We start from the raw sequence: 17,399 nt of genomic DNA on the forward strand, positions 1-17,399 counted from the left end.
GGTGGCGCATGACTTTAATCCCAGCACTTGGGGGGCAGGGGCAGGTGAATTTCTGAGTTCAAGGCCAGTCTTGTCTACAAAGTGAGTTCCAGGACATCCAGGACTATACAAAGAAACCCTGTCTCAAAAAAAAAAAAAAAAAAGTCAGAGAAATTGGATGTATAGAAGGCATACAAAGCGAATATCATGTGACAGTTAGGGACAGAAGTTCGAATATTTCCAGAAAAACAACAGAATGCCCTCCTCAAATGCAAATGATTATTTTCATCTCTGAAATCAGAGAATATCAGTTTCTCCTACATGGGAGTCTCTTTATTAAAATAAAGTATTAAAGGCCAGTTACATAAAGCCAATGGGTAGCATACCAAGACCCCCACCACCCAGCCAAAGGCTAAAATAAAATTTCTGATAAGAGTTAATCTCTGGTGCATGCCTTTAATCCCAGCCCTCGGGAGGCAGAGGCAAAGGCAGACGAATTTCTGAGTTCAAGGCCAGCCTGGTCTGCAAAGTGAGTTCCAGGACAGCCAGGGCTATACAGAGAAACCCTGTCTTGAAAAACAAAACAACAACAACAACAGCAACAACAACAACAACAAAGAGTTAATCTCTTTTGTCTCTTCTTACTCATCCAATAATCGCACTGCTGAATTTGCCATCTAAGTGTGCATGTGAGGCTAAAGCCAAATGACAGAGCCAAAGTGACCAACTCCTTCATTTTCTATCTCAGAGGAAATGATTAGTTGAAAATAATTACTTATGTCTCTGAACAGTCAGGTTACATCATATGTTATTTACTATAAAATGTTATTTACATCTACCATTATTTATATCTGTCTGTGGTTTTTTTAAACTTGTGAATATTAGCTGATAAAGTACCTCTTTATTGTTTCAGAATAAGAAATATTAAAAAGGAATATAAAGGGAAGTCTGGGAAAGTGGAAGCTTTGAAAGGTAAAGACAAATATTTCATTCTATTTATTTGACGTAATTATGAATACCCAAGCCTGGGAAACATTCAGCAAGAAAATGCAAATACAATGACAAGACAAAACCAAAACCAAAAGACAAAGGCAAAAGAAAGAAGCTACAAGTGACCTAACTGTTCCCTCTGGGCACCAAGAATAATTCAGAATTCATTGTAAAATCCTTCCAGATATTCCATGGATTTACTGATTTACAAAAAAATAATGACCAAACTGTGAAAAATATAGCTGTATTTTGCTTTTTACTGTGGTTTTCATAAACACATTTTTATATTTTAGCGTCAGGAAAGATTCCTACAATCTGGTAAAACTTTTAGATAGTCATGGAATTTACACCGTTCAACTGAAAGCTACAGTATGCATGCAGAAGATGTGACCCATGTTGGGTCTGTTTGCTGCTTCAGTTCGGATGATCTTAGCGTGCTCAATTTAGAGGAGCTTGTTTTCCTGGTGTCCTTGTTTTCCTTGATCCCCTCTGGCTCTTACATCGTTTCCACCTTCTCTATTCTGAGGGGTCTCTGATCTCTGAGCAAAGGATTGGATGGAGACATCCCATTTAGAGCTGTGTGTGTTCCAAGGTCTCTCTTTCTGCCTAATGGCTGTGGGTCTCTGTGTTTGTCCCCATCTCCTGCAGGAAAAAAAAAAAAAAAACTTTTCTGATGATGGCTGAATAAGGGGCTGATCTATGATATAGTAAAACATCATCTTCATTGTTAAATTTTCTTTTTTTTTTTTAAGACCAGTATTATCTGGTTTTACTCTAGGTCTCTGCGCAACCCAGTCTCTAGTTCTTGGTCACTGAACTGGAGGTTTTTGAGTTCCATCCTGTGCAGTGGGGCTCAAACCAGACAAGAAATTGGTTGGTTACTCCCACAGGCTTTGTACCACCTTTACCTCAGCACAATTTGCAGGAACAGGGTTGTAGAACAAAGGTTTTGTAGCTGGGTTGCTGTTTCTGTTTCTCTTTTGGTAGCCTGCAGATTACATTCCCGTATAAAAGATGTCAGAGCATAGGGGTGAAAGTTCTATGTAGGCGCCAGCCTGACCTCTCCATGCTTAATGAGTTGTGTGGGTGTTGTCTTTAGCAGTGGGACCTCGCTGTCAGTTTGTGGAGAGCAACTTAGAGTCTTGGCAACAGTCTGGGTTGTCTGGAGGTCTCCATGGGACCCCTTTGGCCAACAACTCAATTGGATGTGATCTAGTCCCAGTACTGGAAGATTTGTTTGGTAACAAACAAGAGAGGACCGGTTGGGACTGCATCTCTCTCATTGCTTGGACGCATAATTAGCATCACCTTCCTATATTTCAGGAAGTTTCCCCTGCACTAGGCTTCCACACTGCCCCTCAGAAGGCTCTCAGTTCCAGTTGTCTTTCCCTGCTTTCCTTCCATCTGCATTATCTCTTTTCCCTCTCCACGCCTGATCTTTGTATATATTGGATATTAGTCCTCTATGAGAAGTGGAGTTAATAAAAATATTTTCCCATTCTGTAGGCCGCTGCTTTGTCCCAGTGGCATGTCCTTTGGTTAGCATGTAACTTTATTCCAAGCATTTGGGACGCAGAGGGCCAAAGGATGTCTGTGATTTTAAGGCCAGGTTGGACTTCTTTGGGAGTTCAGGGCCATCCAGGGCCACATAGTGAGACCCTGACTAAGATAAATATATGAAGAAATAAAATAAGATGTGAGTTTTATAAAACTCCGAGTCTTAAATGGATGGATCATAAACACTACTAAAGACTGAGAGTTCTCTGCCCCTTCTGATTACACTGTGGGAGCAACCCAACACCTCTTAGCTCAGTGTCACTTTCCTTTGAGACTGAAACTTCGACGATTCAGTGTATGTGTGAACAACTTCATTCTTCAAATTCTTCTCACTAAATACCATCCAAACATGCCATTCTCTTCTTTGACGTTGGCTCAGGATATCTTAACGTATTTTTAAATTTAATTTAAAATTCCAGAGCACATTATGAACTATCTTGGTGCTTGCCAGAGTCGCAAGCTTTCCATCTTTAAATGTCTTCAGACCTTCTCTTCCACTTTCAGAAGGAGTGGTACTTAAAAAAAATATTAAAGTGTTGCGTCTCAACACACACACACATACGGGGGGGGGGGAGAGGGAGAGGGAGAGAGGGAGAGAACAAGGGGAAGGGTGGAGGGAGGGGGAGGAGAGGGGAGGAAAGGGAGAGGGGGAGGGGGACGGGAAGAGAGTACAAATGTTCCAATCAGAGATTTTCCATGTGGAATTTATTCTTTGGAAGGCCAGGCCAGAAGGGAAAACCCTCTCTAAAATGTCTCTTCTTGCAGGCAGTCTTTGGCTGACCTGGATTACCTCTGAGAACTTGCTTTTACAGTCTTCATGGCTAAATAATACTGCGCTGTATGAGTAACAGGTCAAGTGACACTGCCCCACTGATGGATGACATTTAGTTCACTGCTAAGTCTTCACTGCCCTAAAAATACTAAAGTGACTCTTTATGAAGACCACTGTCTCCTGAAGATGGGTTTATCGGAGCGGAGTCACTGAAAAGGCCCACATTTTAAGGATTCCTGATTCATATTTTAAATCGCTTACCTCTAAAGCCATAAAAAACCCATACGTTTGAGCTAAACACAATTAAAACAACAGTGAGAGACATTTACTTCTAAAGCCCTTAGTGTGTATTGGGCACTACACTGAGAGTTTTATGTGATATTTTTTCATGTTTAACTTTATGAAAGACTTATTATTCTCTTTTATACTTCACTGATGAGGAAACCAACTTTTTTTAAAAACCAAATTGTAAATTCTTTTATTAACAGGCATTATAAACAGATAATACTAAACTTACCTAATAACCACGAGTGCCACACCAGTGACTATACAGCTCATGAATAACTTAAAGTGTATTTCCCATTAAAAAAGGCAACAAACACGTAGCATACAAAAACAAGCAACTTTTATATTTGTTTGTTGCTGTGGTAACGATCAGGTTTAGGATAGCCAATGTCATTTTCCGCTTGCTCTTGAAAATGCTGTGCATCGTTATTTTATTGTATTTAACTTATCTCGTAATTAATTAATTAGTGTGTGTCTACGCACGTGTATGATGTGATTTCGGAGGGGGTGCACGAACCACAGTGCTTCTCTGGTGGAGAGAGGCTAACTTCCTGGAGCTGGTTCTTGCTTCCACTTCTGCCTGTGTTCTGGAGATAAAACTCGGGTTGCCAAGTTTCCTCGGCCAGAGTCCCTACCCACTGATCCATCTCACAGGCCCATGCTATGTATTTTTTATTTAAAAAAACTACAAATATTCCAGGCCAGGTCAGCCAGGGCTACACGGCTACACATTGTTTCAAATCAAACTCAAAACTAAACCCAAATATAAAAGTTGCCAAATGTACATTTTTAGTTGTGTAACATTGTGGTTTTATTTTGTTTTGTTTGAGACAATGTCTCTCTATGTAACCCTGGATGTTCTGGAATCTCTGTGTAGACGAGGTTGGTCTCAAACTCAAAGAGACCCTTTTGTCTTCTCTGCATCCTAAACACTGGGATTAAAGGCATGTTCCACCACACCTAGCACAAACTTATTTTTAAGTGATTTGCCTTTAACTTGGAAAATAATTTGTTAATCTTCATTTTATAAATATTTGGGTCCATTTCAGATTTCTGCTAGTCTCTGGATCCTAAATTAGTAACATATCGTTGTATAGATTTTACTGGTGTCCGTGTGTCAGTAGCATTATTTAAATTACCATGTTCTTTAAGTGTTATGTAAAGCATTGCTAAATTCATCATGAAATTCAGTTGTCTTGCTCGGCGTGGAGGACTAGTCCTGTCTAGAATTCTGTTATTGATCACGTTAATATCTTATACTAAAACAGGCTTGTTCTTGGATATCTATGAGAGTCAAATCACAGCAATTCTGGGCCACAGTGGAGCGGGCAAATCTTCATTACTAAACATCCTCAGTGGGTTGTATGTTCCAACTGCAGGTAAGCGGAAGCAATCCCTCGCAGGCAAGATATCTGGTAAGAGAATGAGGGTGGATATATATGCCTGCCATTTAAAATTCTATGGCTAGATGATTATCTAAAGATGCTTCCTAGAACTATAGGATTTTGAATGGACTTCTCATTTCCCAGATTTCACAGGAATCACTTATATCCTATTGTGTGTTACCTCAGAGAAAACGTGCTACACAGTATCTACACTAGGAATAGTACTTGTTAGTAAAGTTGTAATTTTAAAGATTTGTGAGTGTATGCCACAAATTTTGTTGAGTGAGATCTCCAAATATCAATGAAATGAAAATATCAATGAAATGAAATGTTTCCTTGCCAACCTTGAACTATTTTAATTTAATTTATTTTAATTTAATATTTAATTTCTCCTTTTTAGGGTCAGTCACAGTCTACAATAAAAATCTCTCTGACATGCAAGACTTGAAGGAAATCAGGAAGGCGATTGGTGTTTGTCCTCAACATAATGTTCAATTTGATACACTCACTGTGAAGGAAAACCTCACCCTCTTTGCTAAAATAAAAGGGATTCTTCCACAGGACGTAGAACAAGAGGTTGGCTGTGTGGTTACCTTATCTTAGCTCCCCATCATTAACTATGTTCAATCATGACCTCAGAATCCTCTCAGTCACTTATCCACCTTCTTATGAATGATCTTTAGGCAAAGACATCCTATAAAAGTACCTTCTTCAATGGGCAGTTAATTTTATAAAAATATGGATCATTTTGTGTTTTGGGCTTTGCCTATTTCTTGTACAGGTACAACAAATCTTATCAGAATTGGACATGCAGAATATTCAGGACGATCTAGCCGAACATTTAAGCGAAGGACAGAAGAGAAGGCTCACTTTTGGCATTGCCACTGTAGGAGATCCTCAAGTAAGTAAGGTTTAGGTACAGGAAGAACGGAGGTTGTAAGTGGCTCAGTAAGAGTCTTGCAGGGCTTTTAGCTATCATAATGCATCCGGCAAGAACTGGTTATGCTTACGTCTACACAGATGGACTATAGTTACTTCTAGCTATTGTTTTCCACGCTATTATGTGGAAGTAGTTAATGAAAAGGGGTCGTATATTGAATATCCCTATCCTTTATAGATTTTGCTCTTAGATGAACCTACTGTAGGACTCGATCCCTTTTCGAGGCAGCGAATATGGGGTTTCCTGAAGGAACGCAGGGCAGACCGCGTGATCCTCTTCAGTACTCAGTTCATGGACGAGGCTGACATCCTTGCTGGTAACTGATAACTTTACTTTGGTGTCATGATGGAAACGTCGGGGAAGTTATGTGTGACCTCTATTCCTAGGGTTAAGTGCCCTGGTCTCATCACCTCAACTCCAAAGACTCCTAGAGGATGTTGGAGTCCACGCCTCTCCTGGAGTTCCACACTGGATGTACATTTTTTTGGGTTGTGTCCAGTAGAGAAAACTTGTGGTGGCTCTTTTCAGATCGTTTATATGTTTACTTAAACTCCCAATCTTTGATATATGTTTACATGAAAACTAGCTGCCTGTTCCTTATTATCCAAAGAATATAATCCAATGTAACCTGAAGTGATACCTATTTTTCCTTTTAGGAAACGTGGGAGGAAACTTAAAAAGAATGGCAGTGTGAGCTCCAATTACATAAATTCTAAGATGTGTTTCAAACTTTGAAATGTACAGGAGGCACGGTCATGCCTCACAGAGCATGGCTTTGGAATTCTGAGACTTTTTTTTTTTTTCTTGCTTTTCTTTGCTAGAGAGGAAAGAAATGCTGCTAGGTTCTTTGATATTTGCTTTGTTTTCTCAGATAGGAAAGTGCTCATCTCCAACGGAACTCTCAAGTGCACAGGGTCTTCTGTCTTTTTGAAGAGAAAATGGGGTCTTGGATATCACTTAAGGTAAAGAATCTTTGAGAAATGACTAAATAGATAATTTTAAAAAGGTCTGCTACTTCTTTACTTGTATCTGAGTGCCATGCATGACAGTGCTTGAGGAGGTCAGAAGACGACACTGGGTCCCCTGGAGATGGAGTTTTAGGCAGTTGTGAACTGCCGGACTTTGTTCCTGGGAATGAAACTCTCGTCCCCTGGAAGAGTCTCAAGTGCTGCTAACCACTAAGACATCTTTCCAGCCCAACTTATATGCTTTAATAGTGGTACACCAGAGGTGCACATTTGTGAGAGAGAACAGGTCTCTAGCCTTATCTCTGACAAAATGGATTGAGAAATGCTTAGTAAACACCTTGTCTAGTTCCCTGGCTTCTTCTAATCTGTACCAATGTTAACTATAGCAAAATGTCTACATTATAAACCAAAGCTCTATGTTCACTATGGGAATACATTTCCCAGGTTGCCATTTCTGCACTATTTTAGTTCTCTTTTAAAAATCCAAGGAAATAGCCGGGCATGGTGGTGCATGCCTTTAATCCCAGCACTTGGGAGGCAGAGGCAGGCAGATTTCTGAGTTCGAGGCCAGCCTGGTCTACAAAGTGAGTTCCAGGACAGCCAGGGCTATACAGAGAAACCCTGTCTTGAGAAAAAACAAACAACACCCCCCCCACACACACACACACCAAACTCCAAGGAAATACTTTCAGAAACCAGTATTAGTAGGGACTGAACACGGTCCCAGAGAGCTGAAACTGAGTGTAGGCTAAAAGAATTCTGAAAGGCAAAATCCTCACTGAAAAATAAAACAAAAATGTTTTGATCGTCTACCAATTTCTCCATTCACTGCCAAGTGCACTGGTTACTTTGCTTTGGAAATCTCTTTTGTATAATATCACTCCCTCTGTCTGCTCATCTTTATACACTGTACATCACATTAACTGCAGTGAGTATGCATTTGGATGGCAGTCATGTTCATGTCTGTACCACCAGTGCCAATCTGAGTGTGTGTGTGTGTGTTTGTGAGTGTGTGTGTGTGACAGTGTGTGTGTGAGTGTGTGTTTGTGAGTGTGTGTGTGACAGTGTGTGTGTGAGTGTGTGTTTGTGAGTGTGTGTGACAGTGTGTGTGTGTGTGTGAGTGTGTGTGAGTAAGTGTGAGTGTATGAGAGTGTGTGAGTGTGTGTGTGTGACAGTGTGTGTGTGAGTGTGTGTGAGTGTGTGTATGAGTGTGTGTTTGTGAGTGTGTCTGTGTTTGTGTGTATGTGTGTATGAGTGTGTGTGTGAGTGTGTGTGTGTGAGTGTGTGTGTGAGTGTGAGTGTGTGTAGTTGTTTTGAGTGTGTACATATCCTGTGTATAGAAGATTTTCAAGCTGCTGGATTACTTTTATAATTACCCATTTTGCTTGTTTCATAAAGCTAAGAAATGTAATGTTCAAATGATATGTGGGTGTGTGTGAGTGTGTGAGTGTGTGTGTGAGTGTGTGAGTGTGTGTGTGGTAGCAGTTCAATATGTAATTACTTGTCACGATTTCGTTTTGAAATCCTAGTTTGTTTATGGATGAAACGTGTGATTCAGCGCGGCTAACATCCTTCATCAACCACCACATCCCAGATGCTAAATTAAAGGCCAAAACCAAAGAAAAGCTTGTGTACATTTTGCCACTGGAAAGGACAAGCGAATTCCCAGGTAAAATATATGATTATGATGGAATAAAATTAGAGAAAAACTTTGAATTTTGTCATCATTTTTGCTATTTAATGGACCTACTTTTTGTCTCAGTCTTTATTATCATTCAACCAAAGATAGGATGAAGATTTGAATGCGTTGGCGTTACTTAGTCATTGCAAGCAATAGCAGGGAGGAGCCATGAAAGAGGACAGAGAAAAACCTAGGAAAGCTTGCATCCTTGAGCAGAGTTCCACAGTGGACAATAGAAGCAGTGTAGCACCACTGGAGGAAAATGAGAGTCCATGTCCTCACAGCGACGCTTCCCCCATGCATCATTAGTTAAAGGACATACTCAGGAATTTTAACTCTTCATCCTTTTGGCTTGCTCTGAAAAGTAACTTAAAATGCATCTAAGGTCAGAAAAACAAATCTCACCAGGTCGTTGTTTAGTAAGCAGATTTACTGTGTCTGGTGATGACAGTAGAGATGAGGATGTGACTGGAAGGTCTTTGGCCCAAGTATTTTTGTATTCTCATCTCATTGTATATGCATTTATGTTTCAAAGGAACCCACAGTTTATTTCCATAGCATAGGCTTCCAGCCTGCTGGGTAACAGCCACAAGCTATGTTTTTTCTTTTTTTTTCTTTTTTGCTAGGAATGAATAAAGTTGTAGGGTAGTTGAATGGCTGATGGAACTGCAAAGGTTTTGAATATTTGGTTATTGACATTGACCTTTATTCTAAGCACATCGAGAAACCACTAAGAGAGATTGATTAGGAGGGAGATCATGTATGACCAGTGCTTCAATTACTGGCATAACGAAGATCACTCTAGACACAGGTGAACAAAAGCAGACCACAAGAGAGTAACTATGAAGCTAACGTAGAGGCTGAAAAGGACTTCTGGTCTACCCCAGCCCTGGTAAAGATGCAACTGTGTAGGTGTCTATAAAACATACTTTGAGCTAAAGCTGCAAGGTTTGTCTTAAGGGATGCACAACAGCATGACTTTAGAATTTGGCTACAATTAGTGAGTAGAAGACAATGGTATTTATCATAAATTAGTGCATAGGATAGTTGCATCATAGTGAGAAGAAAGTATCAGTCCTCTGATTTAGAATTTAACCTAGGATGGCCTCCATACACAGGACACTGAGAATCAGTGGGGCAGAAATCTGAGGATCATGGATATGGGTTAGCAACTGGATTTGTGGGTGGGTGGAACAAGAAAGTTGTCTAGAACTGAAACTATGAAAGAGAGAGAGAGAGAGAGAGAGAGAGAGAGAGAGAGAGAGAGAGAGAGAGAGAGAGAGAGAGAACAGGAGAAATCATGAAGGATGTAGGAAATGAACATTCTAGTTAATTTTTCCTCCAAGCTGTATCCACAGCACAAGTAAATTGCTTTGTTAAAGACCAAAAGAAAAGAAGGAAGTGAAGAAAGGGAGAGGAAATAACAAGAAAAGAAAAGCAATTTAATGAAGTTAGAAAGGGCATGTAGCAGAAACACAGGGAGCCAGGGAGGTTGGAGAGGAGAGTGGGGCTGAATATGCAAATACATTGTATGCATATATAATGATTTTCAAAGAAACAAGTGCAAAGGTTATATATACAAATAATAAAAGACTTGTTCATTGAAATTAAAATACAGGTCTTGGTAACCTAGAAGAGAGCAGCTTCTATGCAGGGGAACGAATGGCATATGCTCTCGAGCTATTTGTAAGATGTGACAGATTAATGTGGACAAGTTTTGGAGACAGACACATATGCAAAGAGGGATGGGAGGAAGGTATTATTTGCCTTAGTTTGGTGGACACCATAGCATTGTGTCTGATCCAACAGGTACAGAAGAAAATTATGATGGAAGAGAGAGGAGACCACATTGGGAAATCCTTGGAGGATAAAGTTCAGAGCATAAGAAAAAGAAGGGGTAGCCTTGGAAGGAGCAAGTGTTACACACATACACGAAGAAGCCCAGATATAGGCAAAGGCTTACATGGGTTGCTGCATGGCTGGAAGAAGACTGTGGTCTTTATGACTATTCGTATTTCTTCAGAGAAGTCTGTAGGAAAATGAGAGTCCAAGAATATAAGATAGAGCAAGACACCTTGAAGATGAAGTTTAGTATAGTAATTTCCAAGAAAGTGATTTTTCCTTTAAATTACGACTGAATTGCCAAGATGTGAGATTTCTGAAGAACTAAATATCATACTTAGGGCAAATGTTAATTTACTAGAATTAGTATATTTATGTTATTTTAAAGTTTACATATTTTTTTTTCTGTTGGCTTAGAGTTCTTCAGTGATCTCGATAAATATTCTGGCCAGGGCTTGATGAATTATGAAGTTTCCATGTCAACTCTCAATGAAGTCTTCATGAACCTGGAAGGAGAACCAAATACCAAACAGGGTAAAAATGTCTGCATACTTAACAAAAGCAATTTATAAAAGGCCATGTATCAATTTAGCTTTTGTGACTCAGTGGTGGCACATGCCTTTAATCCCAGCACTCGGAAGGCAGAGGCAGGCAGATTTCTGAGTTCAAGGCCAGCCTGGTCTACAGAGTGAGTTCCAGGACAGCCAGGGCTACACAGAGAAACCCTGTCTCGAAAAGCCAAAAAAAAAAAAAAAAAAAAAAAAAAAGAATGGACCTCTGGCTAGCCATACTGATGAGGTCAGAAAACACAACAGCCCATGTCAAACAATGAAGCCACAGTTCCAGTGGTCACACTTTTTTGTTTTGTTTTGTTTTGTTTTTTGCTTTTTGTTTTTTATTTTTTTTGTTTGTTTTTTTGTTTTGTTTTTGTTTTTGTTTTTGTTTTTTGAGACAGGGTTTCTCTGTGTAGTTCTGTCCTGGAACTCACTCTGTAAACCAGGCTGGCCTCAAACTCAGAAATCTGCCTCTGCCTCCCAAGTGCCATTCTTAAGTGCTGATAAATGACTCTGGAAAACTAGCTACCTAGTACTACAGCAGTTCTATCTCCTGATGGTAGTGTTTCTTGGGTTCTTTGAGGCATTTTATGTTCTTTTTTTCTCTTTTCTTTTATTAGATATTTTCTTCATTAACATTTCAAATGCTATCCCCAAAGCCCCCTATACCCACCCCATCCTGCTACCCACCCCACCCACTCCTGCTTCTTGGCCCTGGCATTCCCCTGTACTGGGGCATACAACCCCCAGAGCATTTAATGTTCTTAATCAGAGGTATGGGGTCTGACCATTTTCTTCTTATAAAAATCATTTCTTGCTTGGTAAGAGAGAAGGCCTCCAGAGAGAAAATTCTTATCAACTTCCAACTAGTTTATTGGGATATAATAACTGTCATTTTTGATGCTTTCCCTTTTGCAGGTAGTTTGTTCAATGTAGACAAACACTAGGATATACCCATATCGCATGACTGTGATAATTCTTTCAGTAAATGGTTGACACCATTTTACAGATGAGAAATTCAGAGTTAAGAACAGTTAGACGATTATTCAGAAGCCATTCTGCTTATAGCTCACAGGTCTGGGCTGCATAGCTACGTTAAATATTTTCAGAGCTGATGGTCTTTTCCTTTCAAGTCCACGTTATTGACACCTTAGTATTAAGTATTTAAGCATTGATAACTGCTGATGCCAATGAAGAGGCTTATTTTTGAACTCCTTCAGAATAGTATTATAATTAAACAATTTACCTTTCCAAAGACTGAGCCTAGCCAAATTACCCCTTTTCTGAATTCTTGTTTTGGTGTATATTTAGCAGATATTCTCAGAGAGTATGTAGAGATTTGCTATTATGCTATGTTTCATACCATATTTTCAATGTAACTCAAGACATTTTTACTAATTTAAAATTTTTCATTACATTGCAAATTATAAAATATAACTATATAAAAAGAAAATACTAAAGGTGGTGATGTTATACAAGCTTAATGAGGTATTGGAAATGTCATTTAAATAATTTCTTTGAATTGAAGTATAAAAATAAGATCCGACATATGATAATTTAAGCTTTTTTATGAAGGAAAGTTTACTGTGCCTTAAGATAGTCATAATATGTATGCGTGTTTATACAGCCGTTGAGAAAAGAGAAGCAGCAACAGACTCAGAAAGCTTAAATGACCTGGAGGTGGTTTACCCTTCTCTCTCTCAAGTTCAGAAGACTGTGGGCACCATGAGCCTTTGGCGAATGCAAGTCTGTGCTATAGCACGGCTTCGCATCTTAAAGCTAAAACGAGAGAGAAAAGCATTTTTGATCATGTGAGTATCAGAGTCCTGTAATTTTTGAGATAAAAAAATAATTAAACTACAGAAACATTTAAAAATAAAGTGCATTTCTGGTAGACAAGAGATAAATACAGTAATGGTTTTACAGATAGAGGGATTGCCTGAATATTAATTCTTGATTTGGCTTATGAACACATGCTGTTTGATTTTCCTAATCAGATGTAATAACATTTATTTAACAATGCTTTTGAGTAGTGTGACATGTTGAGATAGTACTTTTGGCATGTCAGCACTTAACATTATGGTTGTTATAAAGTAGAATAAATATCTAACCAATAGTTGTGGAATATATTACTGAAGAAGCCAATGCCGTTGAGTCTTTTGGTAACTTTGCTTTATTGTTTAGTCTACTGCTTCTTGGAATTGCTCTGCTCCCACTGGTCATAGAATACGTGGCTAACGCTTTGCTAGAGGTAAAAAACAACTGGGAATTTAAAACAGACTTGTATTTCCTGTCTCCTGGACAACTCCCTCAGGGTCTGCGAACCAGCCTATTGGTCATCAATAACACAGGTGAACTGAGATCAGCGTTTTAATACAGAAATAAAGCTTTAACTGTTAAGTGGTACAGGAGGGCAGAGGAAAATCTGGCAGAAGAAAAATGTGAATTTATAGAAAGTGACTTGTGAGGAGCAGTATACAGGCTCCTGATTTGGGAGAGGACAAGGCTGATGGGAACACGGGACAAGGGTCTTGTCACTCTTCAGCCTGGCCTCCATTCTTTATACCTGGAAGCCACCACACACACACACACACACACACACACACATACACACACACACACACACACACACACAGAGAGAGAGAGAGAGAGAGAGAGAGAGAGAGAGAGAGAGAGAGAGAGAGAGGATGAACTACATCTTAGATGAAGACTCTTTAGATCTCTTTACTACCACTAGTTAACATATATTGATTGATAAGCAAAGACAACACGTCTACACTTCATGCTCTCCGTTGAAGTTCAACAAGATTCAGGAAAACTTATTTTCTTAACTCAAAGAATGGGTCATTGCTTCACAGTTGCTTAAATAACTTGAAAGAAAAGCTTTTATGTTTCTTTCGAAGCTATCAGAACATTTAGAAGCGTAGTACCCTTTATGCAAAGGCAGGTTGATATCCAAGGAGGTCTCCCTTTTCTGAGGAGAAAGGGAGGAGAGGCCAATGAGGGGGTGAGAGGGACGGCTTGGAGGAGAGGAGGAAGGGAAAGTTGTAATCAGGATGTAGAGTAAATAAATAAATTAGTTAATTAAATACCATGCACATGCACGCACGCACGCGCATGCGTGCGCACACACCCACACACCCCATCTTTTATAAATGAGGGATGTTCCCAGAGGTGACTATAGCAGCTGTCTTTGTGGAGGGCCCCTGACTGTTTTTCTTGCTCCAGCTCTAGCTGGATAATACCACCCTTGATTGTGTCTCAGAGCAGGATAACTTAGTTATCCACTTGAGTTTTGATATTGTAGAACCTGGTTGATTATTACATCGTTTTCTCCTGGGTGCACCAGGCTGTGAGTTTTTCTCAGTTTTATTTCTCTCTCATCTAATTCCACACATTTTCTTCTTATAGGATACATAAGAATTTTTGATTTAATGGTGGCATCTTTTTTTATTTCCCAAGAAAAATACACTATGCAATACAGATGCAAACATGGAATACATGAATTTTATATATACATTTTAATATGTATTTATTTGTTAATAATAGGAAGGAGAGAAAAATGTGTTTCCCATATTAATTTTTCAAAAATTATCAATTTATACACATTTAAAAGGAAAAATTATGCCTTAGGTGGAATTATGATGATAATTTATTATAATTTAAGATTTACTAAATAGAAGATGGATGAGTGGCTGATTTATCTTTTTTAGGCCCGTAGTGGTATTATGTTATTCATGAAGTATGCTCATTATGCTAGGAATACTTTATGTTGCTCAAGAATTGTTTACTTGCTTTCATATTGCCGTCTGCTATCAAAATCACACCAGAGTCAAACATTGAAGATTTCCTACAGTCACTGAAGCATCAAAACATAGTTTTGGAAGTAGATGACTTTGAAAACAGAAATGCTACCAACAGCCTTTCCTACAACGGAGCTATTATAGTTTCTGGAAGACAAAAGGTATATTTTTCTTTTGGTTTTTACATTTGTGACCACACATATATTAAAGGTCTACACTTTAACTGTTTTAAAACTATAGAAAAGTAATATAGAGTGACTCAGCAAAACATGTGAGTCCACACTGAATAGACATTTTGGTGAAGCATTTTCTATCTTTGTTTTAGATTAAGTAATTTTGCATTCAAAGGGGATGGGCCCATTGGTTAAACTATATAACTCATTAAACCATAGTCACTAATTAATGTAATTATGAATTTAACTGCTCTTATTCAAGCCAAGTGAGCGATGTTTTATATATTGAGAAAATACATTAAATACTGAAATATCCACATGAAATCTAAAATGGAAAACTATTTTCCATGCACTTCAAATTGCGTACAAGTCATCAGGGATTCTGTCAAGGAGCACATCTGATGCAAATTCACCCTAATTTTGTGACAGATTTGCATTCAGCAGAGTCAAAATCAATCAAAAGTTTGTCTTTCTTCTCTGCTACACGAGAAACAAAGCAACCCCAGAAACCCAAAAGGCGCCTCTTTTAATGTATCATAAAAGTTTACATGTATTTTAAAACACATAATATTTAATATATTATAAAAAAGTCATTTTAAAAATGTCAACTTTGGGAAACTATTTGACAGCTGCTTGATGTATCTCGTATATTTACTACACAAACTGTTCATAGCATTCCCATTAAAACAATACTGAATTTTTATGATGACTAGATACATATTTTCATAAACATTAGGTATTAACATGATCTTCAAAATTGCAAAGGTCCTATGGCCATGTAGCCATGAAACTCTCTTGTATTCCATTTTTATTTCCTATCTGCTTGCTCACCATAAATTGACAAAATTTATGGGCAGCGTTTAAACTCTACAAACTGAAGTTTCCTCCTTATCAGAAGAGGGATGAAGTGAGACAAAAACTGATTACACTAGAAGTATTGAGTATTAAGTAGATTTCAGCTCAGTTCTATTCACTGTATAAGGACCTAATATAGAGTCTCACTCAAACCGTGTATGAACCCATTTAGACTCCTCCTTCATGGATGAGAAAACAAAGGCTCAGAAAAGCTAGTTAACTTGAAAACCAACACACAGCTAGAATTGGACTGTTAGAAGTGTGTTTATGTGTGTGTACACGCGCGTGCGAGTTCCCTTTATTTTTCAAAGCTTTTATCTCACTTGTTTTTGTTGTACTTTTCCTATAAGGATTACAGATTTTCAGCTGTGTGTAACACCAAGAGGCTACACTGCTTTCCTATATTAATGAATGTTATCAGCAATGGGATCCTCTATATGTTCAACCACACACAGTATATTAGGATTAAGGAAGATATATTCTCATCAGTAAGTATTACATCCGTTGATCCCAAACAATTAAAAATATGACGGCTTACATTACTCACATTTGATTGTTGACCCTAAGGACAGTTAAGATGTTCCCAGAATTGTGTGCTGTCTGACTCTTGCCTTCAACCACTCAGCTTGTTTGCATTGCAAGGGAGAGAGAGAGAGAGAGAGAGAGAGAGAGAGCGCAATTTCACAATCCTGGCTTTAGGAAGTTTCTAGAAGGGAGGCATTGGTGAGAAACAGAAGTACAGAGAAAATGCCACCATACTTTATAATCACTCCATTTCCTTTTTTGTCAACCTATCCCACAAATGACAGTGATTTCCCATTTCTGTGCTTTGAGAAAATTTCAGTTTATTTTTGACACTTTCCTTTGTGTATCGTGATTGTATTCATTTTAATTACCCTTTCTTACTCCTTTTCCACCCATGTGAGTGGTGGACTCAACACCCACGCCAGTGTGTGGATGCTCTGCAGGAAGATGTAGCTACCTTATGCTTGTGATTGCAGTGACTTGGGACAGCCTGGAGACAGGATTTCATAGTGCTTCTCTGCCTCCTCCGACTCTCACAGTCTTTCCACCCCTGCTTCTGTGGTTCTTCCCTTGGCTTTGGATGGGATGACATAGGTGTCTTCTTTAGGTTTGAGTATTCAATAACCACTTATTCTCAGTCAGCACTGTGACCAATCAGGAGTCTTTGCAGCAGTTGTCACCCTCTGCTACACACACACACACACACACACACATGCACACAACTGAGATCAGCATTAGTCTGTGGGACTAAACATAATGCTTAGGAGGCATTATGGCTCCATGTATATTTATCAATACATCAATTGTACACTCCTCCATCCCCCATAGGTACTGTGACCTCACAGTTACAGGTTTTTGACCAGATTTACAATAACAGTCACCCATTATCTTCCATGGAGAAGATCTCGAATGTAGTTGCAAAGCCACTAGCTCTTCCTTTAATGGTCTTGGCACTATTGCCAGAATGGTTCTATCTTGCCTGGCAGGTAAATATTGTATATCAAGGTCCACTGATGACGCTTCTCCCCCAGCAGCCTATGTAACTTTCCCTGTTGTTCAATCTAGAGTCCTTTGGATAATTCTACAGGAA

At 38.9% G+C, this 17,399-nt stretch overlaps 1 protein-coding gene across 4 annotated transcripts in view; it reads left to right on the forward strand.

Annotated features, from left to right (window-relative positions):
- LOC110305860 (ATP-binding cassette sub-family A member 6) overlaps positions 1-17,399 on the forward strand; it is a 69,047-nt gene that overhangs the window by 20,774 nt on the left and 30,874 nt on the right. For all 4 annotated transcript variants that reach the window (XM_029484190.2, XM_029484191.2, XM_029484192.2 and 1 more), the window contains 12 exons: positions 893-951; positions 4,852-4,962; positions 5,369-5,544; positions 5,750-5,869; positions 6,086-6,224; positions 6,780-6,870; positions 8,406-8,545; positions 10,817-10,933; positions 12,581-12,764; positions 13,138-13,304; positions 14,784-14,917; positions 16,135-16,272. In XM_029484190.2, the coding sequence (XP_029340050.1) occupies positions 893-951; positions 4,852-4,962; positions 5,369-5,544; positions 5,750-5,869; positions 6,086-6,224; positions 6,780-6,870; positions 8,406-8,545; positions 10,817-10,933; positions 12,581-12,764; positions 13,138-13,304; positions 14,784-14,917; positions 16,135-16,272 (1,576 nt within the window). The remainder of the gene's footprint in view (positions 1-892; positions 952-4,851; positions 4,963-5,368; positions 5,545-5,749; positions 5,870-6,085; positions 6,225-6,779; positions 6,871-8,405; positions 8,546-10,816; positions 10,934-12,580; positions 12,765-13,137; positions 13,305-14,783; positions 14,918-16,134; positions 16,273-17,399) is intronic.

This window comes from Mus caroli, unplaced genomic scaffold (assembly GCF_978045245.1).
Source record: "Mus caroli unplaced genomic scaffold, Mus_caroli_1 scaffold_13, whole genome shotgun sequence".
Lineage (NCBI taxonomy): Eukaryota > Metazoa > Chordata > Mammalia > Rodentia > Muridae > Mus > Mus caroli.